Source organism: Mus pahari, chromosome 14 (genome assembly GCF_900095145.1).
Source record: "Mus pahari chromosome 14, PAHARI_EIJ_v1.1, whole genome shotgun sequence".
Classification (NCBI taxonomy): Eukaryota; Metazoa; Chordata; class Mammalia; order Rodentia; family Muridae; genus Mus; species Mus pahari.
In genome coordinates, this window is record NC_034603.1 from 40052211 (window position 1) to 40077061 (window position 24851).

The 24851-nt window shown below is 49.9% G+C and overlaps 1 protein-coding gene across 4 annotated transcripts; it reads right to left on the bottom strand.

The window, feature by feature from the left end:
• Positions 1-333: 333 nt before the first annotated feature.
• On the bottom strand, positions 334-24680 carry Slc13a5 (solute carrier family 13 member 5). 4 transcript variants are annotated; one of them, XM_021213529.2, is made up of 12 exons: positions 24545-24680; positions 20088-20216; positions 19678-19814; positions 18247-18434; positions 17016-17184; positions 15383-15505; positions 11177-11395; positions 10254-10354; positions 8840-8958; positions 6226-6387; positions 3626-3763; positions 334-1932 (listed from the first exon to the last, which is right to left on the bottom strand). In XM_021213529.2, exons 1-12 carry the CDS (start codon positions 24644-24646, stop codon positions 1801-1803), a joined length of 1719 nt encoding a protein of 572 aa, XP_021069188.1. In that variant the 5' UTR covers positions 24647-24680; the 3' UTR covers positions 334-1800. The 4 variants fall into 4 exon arrangements, with proteins under 4 accessions (XP_021069188.1, XP_021069189.1, XP_021069190.1 ...); XM_021213530.2 differs by having other exon boundaries at positions 1673-1932; positions 18247-18383; XM_021213531.2 differs by lacking the exon at positions 20088-20216 and having other exon boundaries at positions 1673-1932.
• Between the last annotated feature and the right edge of the window lie 171 nt (positions 24681-24851).

Consider the following 24851-nt stretch of genomic DNA (forward strand, 5'->3'; position numbering starts at 1 on the left):
AACAGCAAGGAGGGTCTCATGATTAGAGATCTTCCCTGGCTAAGCAGGATCTTAGGGTAGGCTGGCTCTCAGCCACCTACCTCTCCCTATAAGCCCAATAAGACCAAAGCCCTCCATGGGTAAAAGAAGGAGAGAAGGCGAGGCCTGTCTTTATGGGTTCCAGAACTGCCAACTAGCTGGACCTAGGACTCATCCCCTGGATGCTGTGAGCCTTGTTTTTCTCCAAGGATGAATGAGGATCCTAATGCCGGCTGTCTCACAGGGTAGCCGCAAATGTGGAATGTGATAACTGGTGAATTCCCTGGGTCCAGGAAGGCCAGGCACCCAGGAGGCGGACAGAGCAACTGTTTATTCATCTGCCTCCCTCTGTCTCCTTCACAAGGTACAAAATCACAGACCAGTCAGCACACTGGAACTTTCCATAGCAGACAGAGTATTTGACAAGAGCGAGCCTTCAACAGTGTGGTCAGGAGTCATCCCTCCCAAGGAGCCAGGCACATACTTGGTCTTTGATGGGGACTTCTTGGGTCCCCATACTGTCTTCTACCCAGAAAAAAAATGACATCCTTGGGCCTCATCTACACAACCGTGCTTCTTTTCAGAGCAAATTAGGCAAGGAAGAGGGTATCACTGAAGGACAACAGAGATCTTCCCCTCCTGTCTCCCTTTCACATGATGGGTCCTGTGGGTTCCCATGGACACTCCGCTCAGCCAATTTACTCTGGCAGGGTCTGTCTGCTCAGACACCAACAAGCGCTGCTCATTCTCAGCCATGCTCTGTTGCTACTAGGCCTGGCCACAATGCACAGCCAGCAAGGGAAAGGCCTTCCCAGAGGAGTTCAAGAGTCCCAACAGGAGGAGACAAACTACGCAGTGGCCCAGCCCTTGGAAGTAAGCAGCTGAATCTGCTCTGGATCTAGCCAAGGGAAGACTTAGGTATCCCACTTGAAGACCATCTTCCAAAGAGACACCACTGCCCATCCTTGAAGTGTGATCCTAGCCGCACCAGAATGATCAGACTGAGCTCCCTGGAGGGGGGGGGGAGGGGTTTTCTCCAGGGAGCCTCAGCCAGTGGGGGGATCTAGAGGCTGAAGGGGGGCTTACTGGGGAGCTGGGAAGGGAGCTCAAACTGTTAATGAATATGAAATGAGGCAAGTAGGGGGACAGGTCAGCCAAGGAGTGAGCAGGAGGGCCGTGATGTTAGCACCGCGGGTCGCTCAATGGTTGGTGATGGCACCATGCAGAGTCCAAATCTTCAGGAAGCCATGACTCCCACTCTCACTCTGCAGTGGGAAGTGTTCAAGATCAGAGTTCTGCCGTGGGTAGGAAGTTCCTTCGTGGTGATAGAGATGATGATCTGGGGACATCCAAAAGAGGCACAGGGGCTGGGCTCTCAGCCTGGTGATCTGCTCCCCCCTACCCCCACCCCACCCCCATGTGGAGACCATGGGAACAGGCATGTGACAACCCAGCATGGAGCCAGTAGTCTTTCAAAGCCACATGGTACAAGATTTGAGCCCTGGTCCCTCTGGTTCCTGCCTGTCCCAGGAGAGACGGAAGGGTCCTAGTAAAGATGGGCCTCACGACCTCTCAGACGGGTTCCTTTCCCTTCTGAGACTATCTTCCCATCATCCATCTCCATCTCTGAACTTGATCCAGTTGGGTAGATCTTCTTGGGGTGTTGACATAATTGGATCACACTGGGGTATGAGCACCAGTGCTCTGTGCAAGGTGTGCCAGAAGGTTCATAGTCCTCAAAAGGGTTGGGGGGGGGGCAGGCTTGTGTTCTTGAGGCTCTTCCTAAGTGTTAACACTTGTTGAATTTGCCCAGTCAGGGAAGTTATCCAAGTCAAACACAGCCCGTCCCCAGGTGTTGACTGACAGAAACACAGATAGGATTCCAATGAAGTTCATTATGAATCCTGCTTTCATCTAGGGAATAAAAACAGGATCAGTCAGCAACTCAGGTCTTGACTAGGCCTCGTGTTCCTGCACTCTGGGCTCCTCTCATCTCCGGACAAAGCAAATTGTCATTGTCACTAAGGAATCCCTTGGAAGGAGCCAGCATGGGTGGGTTCTCTATACCCATTGTGATGTTGGAAGGTGACTTCAGAGAGCTGGTGTAAGACATCAGCCACTTCTTGTGACTCTCCCATAGCTCTTTCTGCCACTCAATTCGTATGCCTTCCTGACACTCATGAGCCATTATTCCAACACCCCAGCATGGAATGTTTCCTGTGGTCCAGAATCAAATCTGCAGCATATGGAATCCATTACATAATGAGAATGTTCAGGAGGAACCCTCAGAATGCCCTGGTAGAGGATCTGAGATCATTACTAATTGACTGGTTAAGGTAAGGATCAGTCTGGTGTCCCCCTCTTACCTATTCAGTTCATCCCCAACCCAGAGTCACAGAGTTGTCCTTCCCCCATCATAGGTGAGAAAACTGTACCTGGCTTGAAACGCTTTGCCTGTGATTGTGTTTGCTTCCAAGGCATCACTGACTCCAAAACAAAAAACAAAAACAAAACAAAAAACAAAAACAAACAAACAAACAAAAAACCCAGGCTCCCCATTATGTATCCCCTCTTCAGATACCCTATAAGCCTTTCTTACTATGGTGCTCCTCCTGGGTGTCCTCAGGGTTCTTGCTAGTTATGATTCTACTGCCATGTGAGGGTCCCACTCCATCCCTTCCAAGTGTTTAGCCAGGACTTCCCTGGGACCTACAAAGGTTTCTCCAGATAGGGGTTTCTGGCATCTTCATGAAAACAGATGTCGTATGAAATACGAGGTCATTTCAGTAAACAAGAGATGACCTTTAATCCCAGCACTTGGGAGGCAGAGGCAGGCGGATTTNTTGAGGCCAGCCTGGTCTACAAAGTGAGTTCCAGGACAGCCAGGGCTATACAGAGAAACCCTGTCTTGAAAACCAAAAATAAATAAATAAATAAATAAGAGATGCACCATAAACAAAAACGACAGCTATAGGCTTAGGTGCCCTGTGGTGCTCTCAGATCCCATGACGTCCTCTGTCACTCTCTCCTTGTGTGTATGCAGGTGTGCTCACTCATGCTTGGATGACTGTGGCCCAGGAGCTGGTGTTGAGTGTCCCCCTCTTTCTCTGCCTTTAAATAGTTCTTAGAATCATTTTATACTTATGAGTGTTTTGTCTGCACGTGTGTACCTGTACAATGTCTGTGTCTGGTCCCTGAAGAGTTATAGGTGGATGTAAGCCACAGTGTGGGTGTTGGGAATGGAACCTGGGCCCCCTGTAAGAACAGTGAGTACACTTAACCACTGGCACCATCTCTCCAGCCCTCTGTTTAAGTTTTCTGAGACGGAGTCTCCCCTTGAGCCTGAAGCCCACTGATTCAGCTCTATTGACTGGCCAAGGAGCCTGAGAGCTTTCTGTTTTCGCCACAACCATGCCTAGCTTTTAGTGTGAGTGCTGAGAACACCAACTTAGGGCATCATGCTTGCACAGCAAGTTCTTTGTCAACTGAGCCACCGCCCCAGCCCCATCCGACATCCTTTTGAAACTCACACATCATTCGTAGATGGGACATCCCTTATACCAAATGGCTTCGTCATCTAATAGGCAAAAATCAAAGGGGCTGTTACCATGTCAGCAACTCTGAGGTGTCCGTAGGCAAACACGATGGCATTTGGTGGGGTGGCCACAGGCAACATGAAGGCAAGTGACGCGCTCATGGTACAGGGAACCATGACGTACAGAGGATGGATCCCGATGGAACGAGCCTAGAGAGACACACGACGTTGCGACTCATAGTACAGCACACATGGAAGCTCCCAGGCCGTACTTCACAATCCCTAGGGCCTGGGTTACATTCCAACCTTCACATCTGTGTCTGGTTAGTCCCATTGAGCTTTGAACTTCTCTACATGATAACTACTGACCACAGAAGGCTGAGCTTGGAGGCCACCTCCCCTGGAGGCCTTTTTTGGCTTCAATTTAGTCCATATGTTTTCGGGGGGGGGGGCACTTACTGTGAGCCAGAAGCTGGTGTACCTCTAGATTGCACTGTATCTTAAAATGTACTGTGATCCATCTGCCTGCTTTGTCACAGGCAGAGCAGACTACAGAATTAAAGATTTCTTACTTGCAGATGCTTCCATGGGATCCCTTTGTATTGGGAACCTGGTGTCTACCTCTTTCATTCTACGTATTAAAATTCTGCTACCTCCATCATCATTATGGATTTAGTGAAAAAATAAATAACATAATCTAAATAACTGTCAATGAGACGCTTTGCCATGTGTTTTTCCATGTGTACACACGTCTGCAGAGATCTCACTGTAACAATTTGACATCAAAATGCAGGAAACTGACCCCATGGCCAGCAACCTCAGGATACTGTATTCATATAGCACCTGGCTCATGGCTCACTTTCCTCATGTGAGTGTCCAGGCAGGAACACGGAGGGCCTTACTGGTAGTTCTGGGCAATTTACTCAGAATTTTGGCTTCTAGAAGAGCCTCCTTTTTCCGACTTCTTTTTTAAACTTTACATGTACAAGTGTCTACCTGAATGTATGTCTATGCATCATGTGTGTGTGGTGCCTGAAGATGCCAGAACAGGGTGTTAGACTCCTGGGACTGGAGTCACAGATGGTTGTAAGCCTCCATATGGGTGCTGGGAGTCGAACCTGGGTCCTCTGGAAGAGCAGCTAGTGCTCTTAATCACTGAGCTATCTTTCCAGCCCCATAGAGCTTGTATTTGCCTAACTGGGGCTATTTGTGCTCACAGGGGTCACAGGAAATGACAAAGCCAGATCTTTGCTCAGGAGAAGAGCACCCCCATTGTGTGCCCAGCACCAAAAGACCCTGCTCCCCATCCTTGCTCCCTCTCCTTCCTGCCCTCCTCCACCTATCATATCCCTCTCCTCCTTCTCCCCAGTCCTCCTCCTCTCTCCCCTCCTCCTCTTCCTCCTCCTCTACACTTTCCTTCTCCACTTTCTTAACCCTGAGCAACCTGCTTAGGGGAGGAGACAGCTACCTTTCTATTTTAAACGCTTCTATCTTCTCTGGGGAGAGGAAAACAAAACAAAACAAAACAAAACCTCTCAAACAAAAAACAAAAACAAAAACAAAAAACTGGGTGCCCCATGCTGCTTGGATGGAAATTTACCAACGTCAGCGCTAGGCTTAGATCTTTCGTGAGTCTGCCTCTGAGCTCAGACTAATCATAGCCGCTTCCTGTTCCTCTCCAGGGTGGACTTTGGTGGCTTGCTCGCTTGGGTTCTCTGTAGCCCACGTGTGTCTTAGGACGACTCTCATCACACTTCTAGGAGGGCGTTCAGATCTTCTGTCACCTCCTGAACCCCGTGAGGTCAGCACTACCTTTGATGTGGGACAGAGGAACCTGAGAGCAGATGGCAGCCGACTGCTCTGCAGGCTTGGCTCCCTCCTCAGTTCCCCAGCTCACAGTTGAGCTTGCCCATAGGACACTGGAATCAACCTTTGACAGCCTTTCCTTCGCCACCTCCATTTTCTGTCTCGGATCCCAGTGACCCCTCTCTTCCCTGGGAAGTCTTCAGGCCTGCCCTCTCCCTACCCTGCTGGAAAGACCTGCCCCTTCCTCCCCTTCTCAAGTCCCCACACTCCCTGGGCTTCTTTCTATAGTCTCAGTGCATGATATATGTCCTCTTCCCACCATCTTGAAAAAAACCCAGGTAGTTAGATGAATATAATAGTTGCATGGTTGTTGCTTTGTGTGAGTGTGTAGTGGTGTGTATGGTACTCTGAACCCAGGGCCTTGCACATGTCAGACAAGAGCTTAGTCTTTTTTTTATTTTTATTTTTATTTTTATTTTTATTTTTATTTTTATTTTTATTTTTGAGACAGGACCTCACTAACTTGAACTCACCCTGTAGATCATATAGACCTTGAACCTGCAACCATACTGCCTCCTCCCCCCCAAGCCATCTGGCCCACTGATGCACTAAAGTTTAAGCACCTGGTCCACATCTGATGGTTTGAGAAATGGTGGGGAAATACAAAGAAGAGTGAACCAAGCAGTGAGGGAGGGCCTCGGGACCAGAATCATCAAGTGTTCGAAAGTCCACAACAGAGCCTGGTCTTCAGGCCCGGGGAAGCTCCAGATGCAAATTCTGCAGCTTCTCTAGAGCCTCAGGAAAATGGCCATGGGTTCACAATTTCCCCCCAAATGTTCTTCCCTTCCCCAGAAGAGTTAACTTACCATGGAGGCAAAGATAGGCAGGAACAGGGTGGTAGTGGCCACATTACTTGTGCACTCTGTGGTCATCGCAACCAGACAGGACAAGATCAAGGTAATGACCGCAGGTTTCACTGATCTCAAGGGTTCCATCTGTGTTGCCATCCACTTGGAGAGCCCTGAAGTCTAGGAAGCACAGAGACCATCATTTCAGGGCCCCTGGCTTACAGTTCCTCCAGGGTCCAGGGAGCTTAGTCCACTCCACTTCCACTTCTCTTCCTTGCACATAGGTAATAATCTAACCTATCCCTACAATTGTCCTTCTTCCCCTCCCGCTCCCTCCCTGCCCCTCTTCCTCTTCCTCCTTAATCTCCTGACTCCTGCCACGTTGCTTGTGGCACAGCTGATCTATGAACTAGAGTCAAACATCAGAAGTCACCTGGAAGTGTCTGTCTAAATGTCCCCATCAGGCTCAATGTGCCCGTACTGGCTGGTTTTGTGTGTCAACTTGACACAAGCTGGAGTTATCACAGAGAAAGGAACCCCCCTTGAGGAAAAGCCTCCATGAGATCCAGCTGTGGGGCATTTTCTCAAATAGTGATCAAGGAGGGAAGGCCCATTGTGGGTGGTGCCATCCCTGGGCTGGTGGTCTTGGGTTCTATAAGAAAGCAGGCTGAGCAAACCAGGGGAAGCAAGCCAGTAAGTAACATCCCTCCATGGCCTCTGCATCAGCTCCTGCTTCCTGACCTGCTTGAGTTCCAATCCTGACTTCCTTTGGTGATGAACAGCAGTGTGGAAGTGTAAGCTGAATCAACCCTTTCCTCCCCAACTTGCTTCTTGGTCCTGATGTTGTGCAGGAGTAGAAACCCTGGCTGAGACAGTGCCCTAATCTAGAATCTGCTCCTTCCTCTGGGATCTGAAGCTGATGAGCCCTTCCCTGCTGCTAGGAGTCATCCTGAAGAGTGCCTGTCCTGCTAATTTCTGGTACCTAGTCAGTCACACGTCACCCTAAATGGCTCTTCCACCTTCTCCCCCTTAGTCTTCCACACTCTTGAGGCTTAGAGGAATGATCTGGGCCAGAAATCGAGGATTTAGTCTTGGAGTTCTGAGATAGGAGGACAAGAGCAGAAAGTGGACAGACAAGAGGCCAAGGGCAGAGCCTGGGAAATGAGCATATTTTGGGAGAACTGAAGAAGAGCCAGCAGAGGCAGTTAAGCAAGGGCCATGGGAGAAGGAAGGCAGGAGAAAGAGGTATTCTGGAGGTCAGAAGGGCAACAAGTATCCAGAAGAGAATGGGTAAGTTCAGAGGAGTCAGATGAAGACTACAGAGAGCCCATTGGTTCTTCTCTCCCCCTGCTGGCCTCAGACCACCACTCAAGATGATGGGGTGGCTGCTTTCAAGTATACATCTGACCAAGTCACTTCTGGCTGTTCCCCTTTGCCTTCAGACTCAAGGCCGTGCGTGATATCCTTAAAGCAGACCTTAGGATGCTGGCTTCTCCAACTTCATTGCCTCAACCAGGTACCTCTTTGATCTTATCTCACTTCATCCCAAAAGGCTCTTGTAGACACGCCCTGGTCTCTAGACTGTCAAGTCTTCAAAAACAGATACCTTGCCTCAATGTCTTCTGTAACCTCTGTGCCTGGCCTATCATTAGGAACATACTGGAAGGCTTGATGAGTAAAATAAAATGCCACATGGGGAAAGGAATTGGTGGGCAGATGAATGATAGAGAGAGGGGTAACTAGCCTGGTGAATTTGTTCATCTGAAATGTGTATTGAATTATATAAATATATGATCTATACATTAGGTTTGGGATATGGTTCAGTGGTATAGTGTTTTATGTGAGCTTGATCCCTAGCATTAAAGAAATAGCATGCATGTATTCAAGGTACACCAGTCTTTGCCCAAGATGCTAGGGAAACTGTAAACACAATACAGACCAAGTTTATCTGTTATATCACATTTCTGGATTGGTGGAAAGATGGCTGGATGTGTTGGGTGGAGGCAGACATGGATAGAATGAATGGATGACTAGGAAAGAAGGAAGAATTAAGAAAGGAGAAAGGAGAAAGAAAAGAAAGAAGAGAAGGTGAATGAGTGGGACAGGAGGCATGGAAGAGAAGGGAGAGAGGAGGAGGGTGGAAGAGAACGACAAAGAAGAGCTAGAGGGAGCCAGAGGGATGGGCTGAGGGAGATGGATGATGATAGACAGTGGTCCCAAACGAACACAGCCTTTTTGGCTGAGGCTATTGCTGAACTGCATTTTCTCTTAAAAGCTGATCTTCTATGCCGCTAAGTTCTTAGCTAGAGAAGAGTTTTGGAATCCTGAAGCCATGTCAACAAGAAGTTCAGCAAGTAGAGGATCCAAAGGACATGGTGAAAATATATATAAGGACTCAAACGAGTCCTCCATGATGGATGCCTAGGGTCCATCAAGGCTGCAGCATCCCCAGCCATGCTTAACCCTGCAGGGCACTGCTATTCCTCATGACAACACAGAGTCCCCTGCTTAAAGGATACACAGCTCTGTGGTGGAGACACACACCCAGGGATGGAATGGGAGTTGGGGAGTGGATGGCAACAGTTGCCACCTCTTAGTGGAATCCCAGGGCTACCTAGGGCTGGATGAATACCTCACATCCTTTTGCCATAGCAAAGCCTCCCCCCAGGAGCAGCACGATGTCCCAGGGCACTTTCTCTTGGGTGACCTTCCAGTCCAGCAGTGCTGGGGGGTAGAATGGAGTCTTCCTTTCTGTGAAAGACGAAAGCACACACGTGTATAGGTGTGCGTGCACACATTAGAAAGTAAGAGACACAATCAGGAAAGATAAACCAATAAAGATAATGAGGTACCAGTTTGTTCCTTCATATGAGCTAAAATTCTCAATAATCACTGTACTCTTTCCTGGGGGGAGGATTTGGTTATATGCTTCACAGAGGGAGGACATTTTAAGTCAAAAACTACCTTTTCAGAAAAGCTGTTTGGTCATATATTTTAAAAACTATTTAGATGTTTTAGGTCATCTGTATTCTTTTACCACAACAATGACATCCACAACAATGACATTTAGCCTACAGAAACACCTTTGAAGAAAAAGCTATATCCAGAATATTTAACTTATCATCATGAAAAGTTTGGGGGAAAATTAGGGAGAAAAGGTACTTCTTCATTTTCTAATCATGGGTGAACCAGAGCACATCTTTCTTTTGGGGGGGGGCGGGGGACTTGAGACAGGGTTTCTCTGTGTAGCCCTGGCTGTCTTGGAATTCACTCTGTAGACCAGGCTGGCCTCAAACTCAGAAATCCGCCTGCCTCTGCCTCCCAAGTGCTGGGACTAAAGGCGTGCGCCATCACGCCCGGCTGAGAAGAGGTACTTCTTACCAGGCCTGACAACCTGAGTTCAATCCCTGGGACCCCCCACCCATGGTTGGAAGAAGAGAAACAACCCCCAAGAGTTATTCTCTGGCCACTACACATGCACCATGACTCATAGAAACACACACGAGACGGGGGAGGGTTCGATTTAAAATTATTTTAAAGAAAAATTCAAAATGTCAAAATACTCCACAGCAGGGTGGCTATTGAACCCCTGTTTGATGAAGTATCTGAGGCCAATTTGGCAGCCAAGGTAGTGTAGTGGGAATGTTTGTAGTAAAACCCAGAGCCAAGATAAAACGGTAAACAATGAGGAGCGGGGCTCAGGCTGTGTGTACTTGGATGACATCTTTTGAGTGTGAATGCACATTATAAGAACAAGAAAGGGAGAGACAATATTGACAGCATGTTGGAGAATTTGAAACATCTACACCTGTTGTGATGTATAAATGATATTTTAAATGTTTAAATACAAGAAGAGACTCTACACCGTCTAGAGGATAACACAAGTATTCTTAACAAATCTCCAGTTCCCTAGGCTTTGTAGCGTGGTCAGTCCTGTTCAGTAGGACAGAATCCTCAGCCCCCTAGACCCAGGGGCTATTCCATGGGGGCCCTTTGCTCTCAGGACCCCAATTATGATGGCCGTAAAGCCGTGAAAGAAACCTTACCTTCTTCAGTCTGGCTGCTGAAGTTGAACTTGGGCTTTTGTGAAGGTATGATGAAAAGCAAAATGGCCACAAAGATGGCTACTGTGGCATCTGTGATATGCCTGACAGGAAAACACGCATAGGAACTCAGTGATAGTCATACAGCGAATTTGCCCCAACCCACAGTTCCGTGTCCAAATGCTCCTTCAGGAAGAAGCAGGCTCTGTGAGGTATGAAAACCAGAGGCCCCAAAGGCTGGTAGGCTGAGTCTTAGCTATAACTAATATCCTCAAATTCTTGGCCTCCAACTTTGAGTTAAGTCTTCCACCTTCCCCCCACCACACACACACACACACACACACACACACAAAGAACCTCAGCGCTCCCTCTCCCCCCAACCCCAGCCTACACTGCTCCATGGGTGAACGTCATGAGTTCTCAACCATGAGATCTAGACTTCTGGATTCCGTCAACCTCAAGGACTGTAGTGCTAAGCTAAGTGACCAAGATGGAGTAGCCAGCTGCAGACAGATACCTCACCCGCATCTTCTGCCTTTCCTAGGGTAGTCATTCTTCAGCATTTCTTGTAGGATCCCCCTAACAGAGGCAGGAGAGAATCCACATACATGCCCTCCCTCCAACTAGGTTTCTAAGTAACCAGGATGTGTCTCGGATAGGTTCTTAAGAAAGGAGGAAGGCAGAAACCAGGGCTCTGAGGAGCCTACTGTTGTCCCAATACACTTTCTTGGTTCAGCCTTCTAGGGGACACGAGGAAGCAACAGAAACAAATGCACCCCAAAGCCCACAGAACGGAGATGTTCCTCTAAAGCCTAGCTCCAGAACACGGGGTCCAAGTTGTACCTTCCCCTTGCGGCCTGTTGCGGACAACGGTGACATTTAGACATCACTATCCTCAACCAAGGCTTTCCTTTGCATCAACTTACTTGGTATTTCCCTCGGTCCAGGCGAATGACTGCCAGCCAGGCATGAAGCCGGGGTCTCGGGAGAACCACAGGATGACAAGTAGGGTGAAGCAAAAGAGCACGCTGCATTCAGGGTAGCTCAAGGGCCCCAGCTTCTGGTACTCCTCGTTCAGCACCTTGTAGACAATCTTCTCGGTGTCCCTCTTCTTCTCCCCACAGCAGATGCAAGTTTTTTTTAAACTACACCATGTAATGATAAGAGAATGGCAAGGCAGATGGAATGACTTGTGGGGGAGCGGGAGTCGGGGTGGGGGGCTTCTGGGATAGAGCCTGAGGGTCCCACCCCCTCCCTCTTCTGATTTCCATCAGCTTCCCTCCCCACCCCCCTCACCGCTGCCCCCAGATCATCTTACAGAGAGACTGTTGAGAAGTAGAGACTGAGGGCCTAGGGCACTTCCAGAGCTGGGGGGCAGAGGGGGCTGAGGTGGTACAGGTGTGTGCCACCATCTCAGACCGGTCACAGGGGATAGCAGGAGAGGTTAAAAGGCTGAGAGGCGGCACAGAGTAGGGCATGGTGGGTGGGAGCAGAACACACTAATTGCATTCACCGGCAGAGCTGACATAGCTATGAGAGAAGGAAAGACTGACTATGCTCCAGGGTCCCCATGGAGAAGATGATGGGAAGTTCTAGAGCCCAGATCCAGACTCACACGATCCACCCAGGATCCCCAGGCTTTCCCGTCACAGCCCGGAGCTGCCTTCCACAATGCCAAGGGTGTAAGATCAAGGGCTCAGGAGATATAGAGTAGGTAGCTCCTAAGGCTGGGACAGGAAAGAATGCAGCCTAGGCTCTACTTTGGGATGGCCCCTTCAGGGTGTTCCACTGGAAGATAAATAAGCCTGCCCGGATGGCTTCCAAGGCCCTCCTCAGGTGGTGTTGGCTTGAAGTGGTAAAAAGGAAGGGGATTTATGGGGGAAAGGTGACTGGGTAACTGGAGTTACCAATGAATAAAATGCAGGCTTCGATGCAGAGACTATGTCACACATATGTCCCGCCTCAGTTGGCCCCAAGGCCGTGGAGCAAGGACACTGTCTATGGAGAGCGCTCCCCTCCAGAACCCTGTCGAGGCCCCAACATAAAAGTCACAGGAGGGCTGTGCTGAGTGTGAACCACCTTTGAGGGTGGGTGTGGCAACAGTAGCCCCCAGGGACGTGGCTGCCTCCCGAGGACACCGGGACATCAGACCCTGGCCTCCTGGTGTACTTCAGGACCAGGGAAGGAGGCAGCAGGCAGCAGTGCGGACCTTCTGTCTACCATCAGCTGAGACCTCCACGCTGAACTGAGGGATGTGTAGGGACGGTCCTGCTGGCATGCCTGGGGACCTCTCTGCCATCACTGGCTCCAGAGTCTATGCTCCTCTTCTAAGCGCAGACCTGCTAGTAACCGCCAGCTTAGGGACTTCAGACCTGTTCTGGGGACTCCTGATCTCTAGGATAAGGGGTGTGGCCTTGGTATCTCTAGCTGCTTGGCATAGAACAGGCAGTGAAAAGCCTGGGCCTAACTGGTGCTGGTAAAAAAAAAAAAAAAAAAAAAAAAANCTGGTAAAAAAAAAAAAAAAAAAAAAAAAAGAAAAAAAAAAAAAAAAAAAAAAAAAAAAAAAAGTGTTCCTGACAGCACAGACACTGTGGTTAATTAAGTGCAATAGTCAGTCTTCTGATGCTGGTCACTGTGGTAGTGACACCCCCCCACACACCCTTGTTCAATTCTACAGAGCAACTTCTCTGGGTTCATTTTATCTGGTGGCCCATGAGATAGGCAAGGGGATCCTGACGTCATATTAGGGACCACAGTGTCCTGCCGAAGAGTGGCCTTCATCATGGTGCATCACAGTGAACTGGACAGGCCCCAGAGCCATAGAGACAGGGGCCGGAGAGGGGGATCTCTGGGTCCACAAGTACCTCGCCATGGTGCCAGACAGGAAGAACTCTCAGAAAGAACACTTGTCCCGTTTTCAGCTGAGCCTGGTCAGGAAGCTTGAGTACAAGACAGTTATAACACACCATGTCATTCTTAGTGGTCCTGGGTGAATGTCTGTCACTACCCACGAACTCAAGTAAAACAGGTTTTCTGCCGTGACTTTGAGACCATGAGAATCTTAAGAATGATAAGGACACAAGGAACAGTAGAGGTTCCTCCTGTGGCTAGGAAATATGATTCCTGGGGGTGGGCGCCTATTTCTGCCAGGCCATTCTCTGCCTTGCAGATCTGGGCTACCTGTGAGCCGCACTGCACTTGGTGTCTGAGTCCTAGGGCCACACCAAGGAAGACTGGGGTAGAAGAAAGCCACGCTCCTCCACTTCCTGCAGCCAGAAGTCCCCATAGATTCATGGTAAGCGCTGTTCAGAATTCCTGTGGTCCACAAGAACAGCGGAAGCTGTGCAGAGCCGAGTGAACCATGTCTGGGGCTGTCAGCTGAGCTTTCTTGCCCCTTGTGTCCCTGTCACCTGCTACCTGGGAGGCTGATGGTGTCCTAATAGTCTTGTTGCCCAGCCAGCTCCATCTGCGTACTTGACCTTAGGGTTTGGGGGACATCCAAGGCCATAGGGGAATCCTCCTAACACCAGGATAGCAATGCTCAGCACGTGCCCTGGAGCTGACTGACTGGAGCTCTAACCTCAGGCCTACCACTTCCATGCTGTACAATGTGTCAGAAGCCATACAGCATCTCTAGATGTTTTATCTATATAGTGGCAATAACTATACTTCACAGGTTATCATGACAATTAAGTCGTAAATGTATAGTGCTTAAAATAGTGTCTGGCATGCAACGTGTCTCCTGTCCTTTTCCTTTTGGCTGTGCTGGTGACGGAATCCAAAGTCCTGTAGTATGGAAGTGCTCTACCACTGGGCCACATCTTAGCTCTTGGGGTTTTGTTTGTTTTTCGTGTGTGTGTGTGTGTGTGTGTGTGTGTGTGTGTGCGCGCACATGTGTGTGCACATGTGTGTATGCACATGCTATAGTGCAAGTGTGGAGGACACAGGACAATTTGTAGGATCAGCTCTCTCACCATGTGGGTATTGGGGAATCGAACTCAGATCATCAGGTTTGGCAGCAAGTCCCTTTACCTGCTGAGGCCCTGTACCACTGCTGGCCCTGTGCTTTTAGGTTTGGAGAGAAGGCACAGGCCCCCTGGTGGTTACTACCATCAGCTTTTCCTCCCATTGTGGCAGAGTCACCTTTGTGCCACTGGTAAATTTGTGTCTTTTAAAACAACAGCTTAGCCAGGTGGTGGTGGTGGTGGTGGTGGTGGTGGTGGTGGTGGTCGTGGTGGTGCACACCTTTAGTTCCAGCACTCGGGAGGCAGAGGCAGGTGGATCTCTGAGTTCGGAGTCAGCCTGATCTACAGATTAAGTTCCAGGACAGCCAGGGATACACAGAGGAACCCTGTCTTTAAAAAACAAAAACAAAAACAAAACAAAAAACCCAAATGAACAAACAAACAAACCAAAACTATTTGCTGGCCCCACGTCATAGTTTCTGTCCAAAGTCTGGCCGCCTCAAAGGTGACTCTGGGTGAACCTGACAGTGTGCTGGGAATAGGAAAGTAAACTTTCCCGGCTTGGCTTGTTGCAGGGGAACACCACAGGAACTTGGTGAAAGTCTGAGCTTGGTAACTCAGCCTGCATCAAGAGGATCACTGTGACCTGGCCTACTAGAGCCACATGACCAAGTGGTAATGTGTCCAGTCATGTTGGCTTGGCATTTGGGGGACAGGCCACTCCTCAGTTGCCTTGAACCAAATTATTCTTTCTCTCTGAGACAGGAGGTGTGTAGGAGTCATGGGGGGGGGTTGGTTCACAGCCAAGGGGCGCCATTGGGGCACAAGGATAGGTGCCAAAGCATAGGGGTAGGATACACCCACTGGAAGCTCAGAGGAGTGCATTATTCTATGGTGAGCGAGAGAGCAGGAAAAGCCAGTAAAGGGCGGCCCCTGAGCAGCCTTCAGTGCTGGGGAGGTGAGCGGGTGGAAGGTAGGAAGTCTCCATCAGAGCTGGAACAATAAAGGTACAGCAAGCCTCCAGCCATGGTGAGAGGATTAAGCCGGCAGGGAAGGCTAGAGAAAGAGAGCCTGGTGCAAGAACTTTGTAGACTGGCCCAGGGCTGAGGGGCTTGGTGCAGGGGTCTGAGACCATCAGATGCTAGCCCAAGAGCAGCTCACACTTACTTGGGCCTCATGTACAAACACAGGAGCCACAGCCAGGCCAGCATCAGCATCAACACCATGTTAGGGAAGGCAAATCCAAACCAAGATGCATAGTTCAGGACATCTTTGCTGTCAGGAAACAATCTGAAAGGAGAAAAGGTTGGTCTGTACCTCCACTGCCAGGCTGAGCCGTGGGGTGCAGATCAGGTAGGGGAACTCTGAGAGATGGGTCTGACTGCAGGCCACATAAACCTGGGGTCCAGACACCACAGTTCATTAGTGTTGGGGGGCCCCAGAACATGGCCTCGGCAAGAGAGAAGACTAAAGAATGAATGGCCAGGGGCGTTTCTGTGACTAGAGACCCTACTGAATGTCTCATAAAAGTCCGCCCAGGCATCTAGAAAAGTACACCTTTGTCACACATGCACAAGGTCGGGTCAACAGCTAGAGGGAGTGCATGGATCCTCTGAAAGCTCACGCTGTGTGTCTCTACGGGAGACTTCCCTGAGGATTTTTTTCCCAGAGTGGGACTGGAAGATGATCTCCAAGCCTTGCTTGCCTCCCTAAGCTGCCTTTTAGCCCTGTCTGGCTCAAAAGACATCAAATCTCACCCAGGACTTGCCCCACTCAGCCTAGGCAAGTCCCTTCTTGCAGCAGAACTCAAGGGGGTAAGCTCTAGGGTGGTGATCACAGGAAACATGTCGAGGATCAAATGACCCTAGTTATTGAACCTCAGGGTTCTGGTCTGAAGAACTGGCTGTTGCTCCGTCTGCCACTCCGTCCTTTACAAGTCCCAGTTGCAGTGCCAGCTGCCCTTCCCACCCCTGTCCAAAGCTCTTGTCTACACAAAAGAGGCCCCACCTCCTTTTTTGTTCCTTGCCATGATAATTTGTACATGCTCCGATTAACACATGTATTCACTAGGCTGCTTGAAACCCCCTGTGTCTGGCACCCTCAGCAGACCATGAAAAGCCTATGGCGTGTCCTCGACTTCTCTTTCCTCCATGATCTTCCGAGCCCACCCAACACAAGGCAAAGCTCAAACAAGGGGATCCTCACAGCCTATGTCCCCTTTCAGTCAAAGCTGGACACTTCTAGGCTACGCTTAGAGTGCACTTGAGACCTCCAGTCAGTGGGATTATGTGATGGGAGACTGCGTAGCAATTAGTGGCCCAACGCCACCTGTCTGTGCCATTTGTAGACCCTGAAGATCACAGGATCCTGGCCATTATCAGCCAATGTCAGTGAGCTGGTAGGGGCTCTTTTAGAAATGTCTGTTCTTCTGTGAATTCAACCCGCTGGATTTGCCAGTGGCTGTGCTGCTGCCGTTTCCTATGATGTTAGCTCAGAGTCTAGGCCTCCCTCCCTGCCTGAGCGAACCCCCCCCCCCCCCCCCCCGAGCCACTGAGAGAAGTTGGGCTTGCCAAGTGTCAGAAAGCCATGTTGTCCACGAGCTCTAGTGCATCAGGTCTCCATTCCTGGGGAAGACTCAGTGGGTGCAGGGATGCTGGGACATAGACACTATGTGGGTTCATCCTTCCACCTGACTAGACTGATGGCTCCAGGCCAAGACAGGAGGAAAAGAGAGCTGAGTAGGCACCTCCAGCCCCAGAAACCCATGGCGATGTCTCCCGAAGGCACAGTCATGACTCACTCCGGCATCTGACCCAGGAGCACCACGTTGGGTCCCGTCCCGGTCAAGGTGGCTGTACCCCCAATGCTGGCTGCATAGCACACACATAGGTTCATAGCCTTGTACACATTCTTTGTTTTTTCGTCTTCCTGATTCTGCACACTGGGGTCTTCAAATACCACTTGGCTTCCTGTGGGTGGACACGGGGCTGTTAGTTCTGTCAGTCTTGAGGGCCACTCAGCCATTCAAAACTCTTTACACTTCTACCAATGTGATATCGGGCTTACCCCTTGCCAGGTGCACATGCATTCCTCAGCTGCAGCCCTGAACCACAGTCGGGCATCTACCTTCCCATAACCCCTTCCCATGGCTTCCCTGGGGGATCTTCAATATACTTGCCAAGCCCAGAAACTTAAGGTATATGTGTCCATTTCCTGGCTCCTCACTGTTTCTCAGGCCACGCCCTTGCATCCAAGTCTACCTTAGATGGCTCTCCTCCTAGAGAGGTCCTCCCTCCTTGAGCTGCTGTGCTGTCCAACCTCCCTAAGGCTTATCCTGAAGCAGGTGCTTTGGGTAAGGGTTACCCACTGAGGTCATCCTACTGAGCTCCACAAGAGTGGAGTGGTCACCTCCATGTTGCTTGGACCTCACTCAGGACCTAGAATCTGGGCACAGGTCCCAAGGTCCTCCCGTGCAGACTACTGGGGAAGAAGAGGGAATAGGCAGAGGGAGAAGCAGACCCTATCCTGCATCTTCTGAGTCCTGAGCCTGGTAGGAAGCAGAGCCCAAGACCTATAGGAATGGAGCGAGGGTGACTGACTCAAGGAGAGCCAAGAAGGCAGTCCTGAAGAAAATAAGTATAGCAAGGATGAGAAGCATCCAGAAGGTGTTTAAAGATACCTTAATGAACTATCAAATTAATAACGCAATGCTTGCTTTCTATCTTGGGACCAAGCATGAGAAGCATCCACCAGGTGCTCAAAGATGGCTAAATGGATTATCAAATGAATACTCAATGCTTTCTATCATGAGCCCAGTTATAATCTCTAGCTAGTGTTGTAAACTTGAGTAAAGGATCTGTCTTTTATGTCCTAACTAATACTAATACTAACAAAACCATTTCCCTATTTTTTTCTTCGTCTTCTCCGCATGTTTAAGGAATGGCACGAGGAGACTGGGAGGGAGGAGGAAGCCGTAGCATCTGGCAACAGTAGAGAAGGCCATGGCTGCAAAATCTAAGCCAGGGGTGCACCTGGCAACTCGCTGGCCTTGTTCTTGTCCAGCAGCTCCAGTGTCCCCTGGCCGGCGTCCACAGCTGCATTGGTGGCTACCATTTGCTGCATCATGGCCTCCACAATGGGCATCATCATGGCCGTGGCGGCAGTATTGCTGATCCACATGGACAGGAAGGCCGTGACGGACATAAAGCCCAGCATCAGCCTGCAGAGGAGGGGCAGAGAGCAAAGCCAGAGTCCCTCGTACCGTACTGGACACATCCCAGGGCCATAACTAGGGGCTGGAGCCACCCTTCTTGTCAACTCAAGACCAGGCATTCTAGCACAGTGTGGCAGTTTAATCGGCTCTTGTTTCTCTCTTTCCCCTCTTCCCTTCCCCCTTCCTCTTTGTGACAGTTCATTTTCATGGTCAACTTATTAAGACATACCTGATCAGGAAGCACAACTCCGAGTGTAACTGTGAAGGGCAGACCATGAGATCGTAGGGCTCTGGCATAACAGGCAGATTAACCAACCCCTCAATGGATTTATAATATGATGACATTATTGGGAGGCGGTAAAACAAAGGAAGTGGAGTCTATGACATAGCCAGCCATGGGATTGGGGCACTGTTAATGGTACCAGACATGAGTTCCATCTTTTGGAGAAGTCTGTAAGTCCAATCTGAAAGTGGCTAGTCACTCCCGTAACATTTGTGTCACAGCTACACCAAAGGCCATATGGTGAATAGCAGGAGAATTGGGGGGAGGGGAAGGATGAGGTGGATTTGATTAAAAAAAACACATTATATGCATATGTGAAGTTCTCAAATCATAAAAGAGGTGGGGCCTAGTTGAAGGAAGTATGTATCTTACACCACTAGCGCTTGGTTCCTCTCTTACTTCCTGTCTGGTGTAGGTAATGTAAATTTCTGCTACCATATACTTCTGCCACCATGATATTCTGCTTAGGTATATAAGACCAATCAAGCCCGGACTGGCCACCATCCAAAGCTATAGGCCGAAACAAATCCTTTTTCCTTCAAGTTGTCCCTTTTAGGATTTGGTCAGACAATGAAAACCAGTAACTATGGATTCCTTGCTATCTCCCTTCTCACAAACACTGCTGATGTCTGTACTGCTGGCTGTTGGGTCAGCAAGAGGCCTCAAACTCAACTGCGGATCTAAGAAACTCCCACTTAGCAGGGAAGTTTGGCTTAGCAAGACCCAGGGTATGGCAGGGCAGCTCCACATGTAGGTAGTTTAGCTTTCCACTTCGATCTAGAAGATCACCACTGTCCTACATAGCCTCTTCTCTCCTAAATCCCGAAGACCTAAGCAGAACCATTCTGCCTTACCCAGAGGTCAACCTTCCACCCTGTCTTTGGATGTCCTGATCTGTCACCCTCCACTCCCTTGTTCCAGGGTCCCCTAGAGAGCCGTGTAGCCAGAGAAAGAAAGTGTGTTCACCGTGAGGGCTTGGTCCCCACAAAGAGCAGCATTCTCAGGGCAATCCTCTTATGAAGTTTCCAGCGTTCCACAGCGGCAGCCATGATGAGACTGCCCAGGAACAGCATGTTGGTGTCCTTCATGTACTGGATGCATACCTGGAGGGTTACAGGGATGTCCCATCAGAGAAGTCCTCAATCACATACAGCACAGGTCCAAAGCTGCTACCCAAGTCCTCTAGATAGCTAAGCAAGACAGATACTGATTTCAAAGCCAGCTTGAAGTGATCTGTCTCCATATTCATCCTTGAGGGATCCACTTCTGGACTTCTGTAGCTATCCCTAGGCCTCAGCAGCTCAGAGGGACTCAGAGGAGTTAGGAAGTACACTGGAGGGAACCGGACGTTGCCAGCCCCTGTTCGGCTTACTCACCTGCTTGGAGTCCAGAATCTTCAAAAGTGGGAAGAGTAAGACAGGCAGGAGGGAGGTGACAGCCACCGGGATGACATCTGTGCACCAGTAGATGGCCATGATGATTATGACATAGGCACACCTGGCAAACTGAAGAGACAGTTCTGAGGTTTCACAGGCTTCACTGCATACCAACCTCACAGCAGGGCACCTGCCTCTGTGATGGGGAAGGCTATGTCCTGCTCGTGGGTAGGGTGGCTTTCCAAGGCTAAGGACAGCCAAGGAGAGCCAGGTTGTCCCCAAGTCCAACCTTTCCAGTCACCCCCTTTCCTTCCGGGTGGTCCTAGTGCCACAATAAACACACAAATGTTCTCAAAGAAAGACTGCACCCCGTAAACATCCCAGGACACCTCCCTGCTGACTAAAGAAGTATTTCCCCATTCTGTGCCCTGGCTTCTGGGGCAGAGACAGGTCCTTGTTGTGGGGACTGTTCTCAAAACAGTAGGATGTTTAGCATCCCCTTGTCCTCCACCCAATAGATGCCAGCGGTGGTCTCTCTAGTCACAACAAAGAGTTATCTTCCTAAAGGGTCCAAGTCTGGCTGGGCTCAGTGGCACATGCCTGCAATTCCAGCATCCAGAGGCTGAAGTAGGAGGATTTGCAAATCTGATGTCAGCTTGATATAGTGAGCTGAGCTTCAGGACAACTTAGACTACCATGGAAACAATAACAAAGCTACGGATCACGTGACAACCAAAATTGCAAGGATTGTCAACATACCTTAGAAACAATTGTCAAATGTCACTGCCCTCCATTTTAGGCACCATTTCATTGTCTATTCTGTGAGACCCAGTGGTCTTTGTCCTTGGCCACTGTTTGTCTCTTTAACCTCACTAGAGTACCCTAAAAACCATTTCATATTCCCCCAAAACACGTCTACAGCCCCAAGGTCCCCCACCCCTTTGGAACAGGGTATGTGAGCTTTGGAGTCACTATGGTTTATGGGGAAGGAACCATTTCCTGTAAATAACGAACCTGTAGATCCCACCCCCTTCAGTTATTACTCTATGACCAGAGAGCAAAGGTGAGCTTTCTCTTTATCTCCTATAGGATAGATAGCAGTTGAAAGCCACTGGGGTGAGCTCCAGAGATGGGTGGTAGAGGGGATTCCTTTGGGGCATGGATAATAAAGAAGTATGCTGTAGAGTAATTTTAAGTAATGATGCTAAAAGTCAGCCTGCATCTACCACCATGTTATAACAGTTCTAAACATTGTCATTAACAAGTCTTTCCCACTCCCAATCTTAGTTCCTCTTTTCCCATCCTTATCTGTAAACTGATGACTTCAGAGGGGCCATACAGAATGTGTGACACCCAGAAACTTCTTAATAACCTTTATTCTCAGAACTCAGACAGTAGATGTCCTAGGGCACCCCAGAAGAAGACGGACCACTAGGCCAACTGACTCCTCATTTCCACCCACCAGCAGGAAGCCCAGGAGATGTCTCAGCCCTGATGAATCAATTAACATACTAGACCCTCCCTAATACAAACTCCCACAGTGTCCATGGAGAATGCAGAGTAGGAATGGGATGTTGGGAAAGTCTGGGGAGGGAACTGGAGAGAGTTCAATCGGGAACATCTTACCCTGTAAGCATGGGGACCTGCACTTGATCCCTAGAACAAAGGAAAACACCAGGTTCTGTGGCACAGCACTAAGAATGTGGAGACAGGCCAGCCCAGCTTGTGTGGCCAGATCCAGGCCACTGAGAGAGCCCGCCTCAACAAACAGCTGGATGGCAGCTGAGGAAACGGTGCCCCAATGTGCAAGCTCACACACACACACACACACACACACACACACACACACACACACAGGAGCACTGAGAAGGCGTACTGGAAAAGCAACTGGAAGCTGAGATGGAAGGAGGCACTGCAGTTGAAAGACCCACCTTCAGCACATAGAGGTGCACAGTGTAATCAGCCAGGGGTTAGAGTTCACCTAAGGACACTCACACACTGGTCTAAAAGGGGCATGTTCTAAGCCTTAGGTGGCATCTTTATTGTCAACTAAGGCAGAGTGATGTGGCTATGACATCACTCTATGATTCAATCTGATAGAGTCACAACTGGAAATAGAGACCAGTGTTGAGTAAAATACCCTTATATGGTTCATGCTACAGAATGAAAATGGAGTAAGCAAAACTCTCCCCTGTCCCTCTGTACTCCCGTGTGTGTGTGTGTGTGTGTGTGTGTGTGTGTGTGTGTGTGTCTGGTATTTGGAGAACTATCTGCCCACTAAAACATTAATAATAAGGCAATGAGGGTACTTTATTTATTTTACTTGATACTTTAGACTTGTGAAAATAAGGATTTCTTACAAGATTAACAAGGTACATGATTAAAGTTGTCACTGGTTTTATTAAAAAGGGTTTTAGAAGCAGAGGAAGGCTCAGAGAAAAAAGTGGATCAGAGGGGGGACCAAGACGCAAGAAAGGTGGAAGAGAAGAGGAAAGCCTGGAGATGGGCCATGGAGCACAGATGGCAGTGTGTGCTGGGGGCCATCATCTGGTGGGGACAGTGACAGTCAGGCTGCCCCTGGGGACCGGCTGACTCTCTCTCTCTGTCCTGGAGTGTTCTGTATCTCTGGGTCTTCTTGCCCAATGAAGGTGGAATGGCGAGTGAGAACAGGGTGCTCTTTGGTGGTGACCAAAAAGAGGGGCAGAGGGAGAAAATAGGGAGCCAAAGACCCAGGCTTCTAGGTGCCAAGCCACTTGGAGAGAAGGTACAGGAAGACTGATTTTTGGAAGAACCTTCACTATGGCCTCCCAGTCCCTAAATTTTCATTCCCAGGGCATATAGATGTATTAATACACCCCGGGTTGGGAACCTAACTCACTAATATTTATATTCCCCCTCTGCCTGCCTGCCTGCCTGCCTGTCTGTCTGTCTGTCTGTCTGTCTGTCTGTCTCTCTCTCTCTCTCTCTCTCTCTCTCTCTCTCTCTCTGTGTNTGTGTGTGTGTGTGTGTGTGTGTGTGTGTGTGGTGTGTATGCACACGTGCGCACGCACATGCATGTGCCAGGGATAAAGTGGGATCCTGGTTACACTGTCCTCGACCAGAAAGGTCAAGCAGGCAACTATAATTATTCCAGGGAACATCACTCCCCACCGGCAGAGCTAAAATCACAGCTTCCTAACCTGGATGCCTCCCACAGACAGGAATGGCCCCGAATCTCTGGATGCTCGGAACAGAGTGGCAGCAGAAGAGTCCGCACAGCTGCTCCGCTCTCCTTGGCCCATGTGGAGCCTCTGCTCAGTGGGTTTCCTTCCCCCATCCTAGGAGCCGGAATGATCCCCTTTTACTCCCAGAATCCAGTCACCCCATTGTACCCATCAAAGCACCCGGGCCCAGAAAGCCAAGGGTCTTGCTGAAAGGCACAATGTGAAATGACTAGAAGCCCACCCGGGGACACCCCTCTCCTCTCAAAACCTTCCCTGAAGAGAGCCACTGTTTCTCAAACCTGCCTGTGGAGGGGAAGCAGGATCGGAGCAAGGTTTCCTGTCTGGGCTGAGAGTGAAAGGGTAGCCACATAAGGCTTCAAAGAGCTCCGGCCTCGCCAAACTGGCTGCACACAGCCTGACAGAGCCGCCCTCCTCTGCTTTGCAGCCAAGGCCATTCATTCTCTCCCTTCCTCCCAGGAGCACCCGGGAGTCCAGGGAATGGGACTCTCGGCTTCCCCAGCAACCCAGAGCCATGCCACCCAAGGCGTGAGCTCTGGGAACACGTCCTGCCTCCTGCCACGGCCACAGCAGGCGGTGGGCAGTGCCTGACCTGTCTTTCAGGCTGCAGCAGGATTTGAGTGGCTTCCTTGGCTTCCGAGCTAGAAAGAAATATAGATCATAGATGGGGAACCTGAGCTTCAAAAATCAATGCCAGGTTATGGCAAAGGCAGGATCCACATAGGTGACACTCTGTTCCTGTAGTTCCCTGCCTGAGGGCATCTACAGCTAGAAAATCTCTCTTCCCTGGAGAAGAGGCACAGAGGGAAAGCCCAGCCTTCAGAGTCCCTACTAGCTCGAGCATTATCTTTGAGCTGGACTAGCGTCGGTTGTGCACTCTGGGAGGAGATTTTGAGTCAGAGGCTAAGCCTGTCGAGGGGTCTGTGTGGTTCAGATCTGTTCTAACGTCCAGGTTTCCGTGTTTGCCCAGACGGCTCTTGCGCCCTGAAATCGGTGCACTTTAGGATGTGTTCACCTTAGGGTCTCTGCGTCCCTCGGATTCTTTGCAGAGCACCTCCTATCTGGTGCCTGGAGCGTCTGAGCACGCGTCCCAGGGGAGCTTGTCCCCACGGAAGAATCCGTGGAGCTTGTCCCCACGGAGGAATCCGTGCGTTCCAGCTCAGCGTCCCCGGGTTCCGTGCCCGTTATTGCACTGGGCACCCGGGTTCCGCCAGGCTGCCCAGACACGCAACTGACCTTGTCAGGTACCAGAATGATGAGTGGAAGCATCAGGATCGGGGTGAAGAGCAAAATCGCAAAGGACTTGAACTTGGTCACACAGGTCTTCGCCGAATCCATCGCGTGAAAGGGAGACTGACTGGAGGGAGAAAAGATTGCGAGTCAGCTAGAAGCTTCACGAGCTTAAAAGGGGGCCGCGCGGTCCCACCGGATTGGGGGCGGCTACAACTCCACCCCCCATGGCCAGGCCTCCTTGCGGTCCTGGGGCGGAGCCACCCCTCGGTGTCTGTGGGGAGTGTCTGTCCCAGGACTCTGCCACCCCGCG

Excerpts from the sequence above, each read along its gene's own strand:
- Slc13a5 (XM_021213529.2), bottom strand. The coding sequence starts at position 24,646 with ATGGATTCGGCGAAGACCTGTGTGACCAAGTTCAAGTCCTTTGCGATT. Across the intron at positions 17,185-18,246 it reads CAAGGCCAGCGAGTTGCCAG|GAAGCCAAGTGGTATTTGAA; the intron begins GTGCACCCCTGG and ends GTCCACCCACAG. Across the intron at positions 1,933-3,625 it reads ACCTCAGAGTTGCTGACATG|ATGAAAGCAGGATTCATAAT; the intron begins GTAACAGCCCCT and ends TTTATTCCCTAG.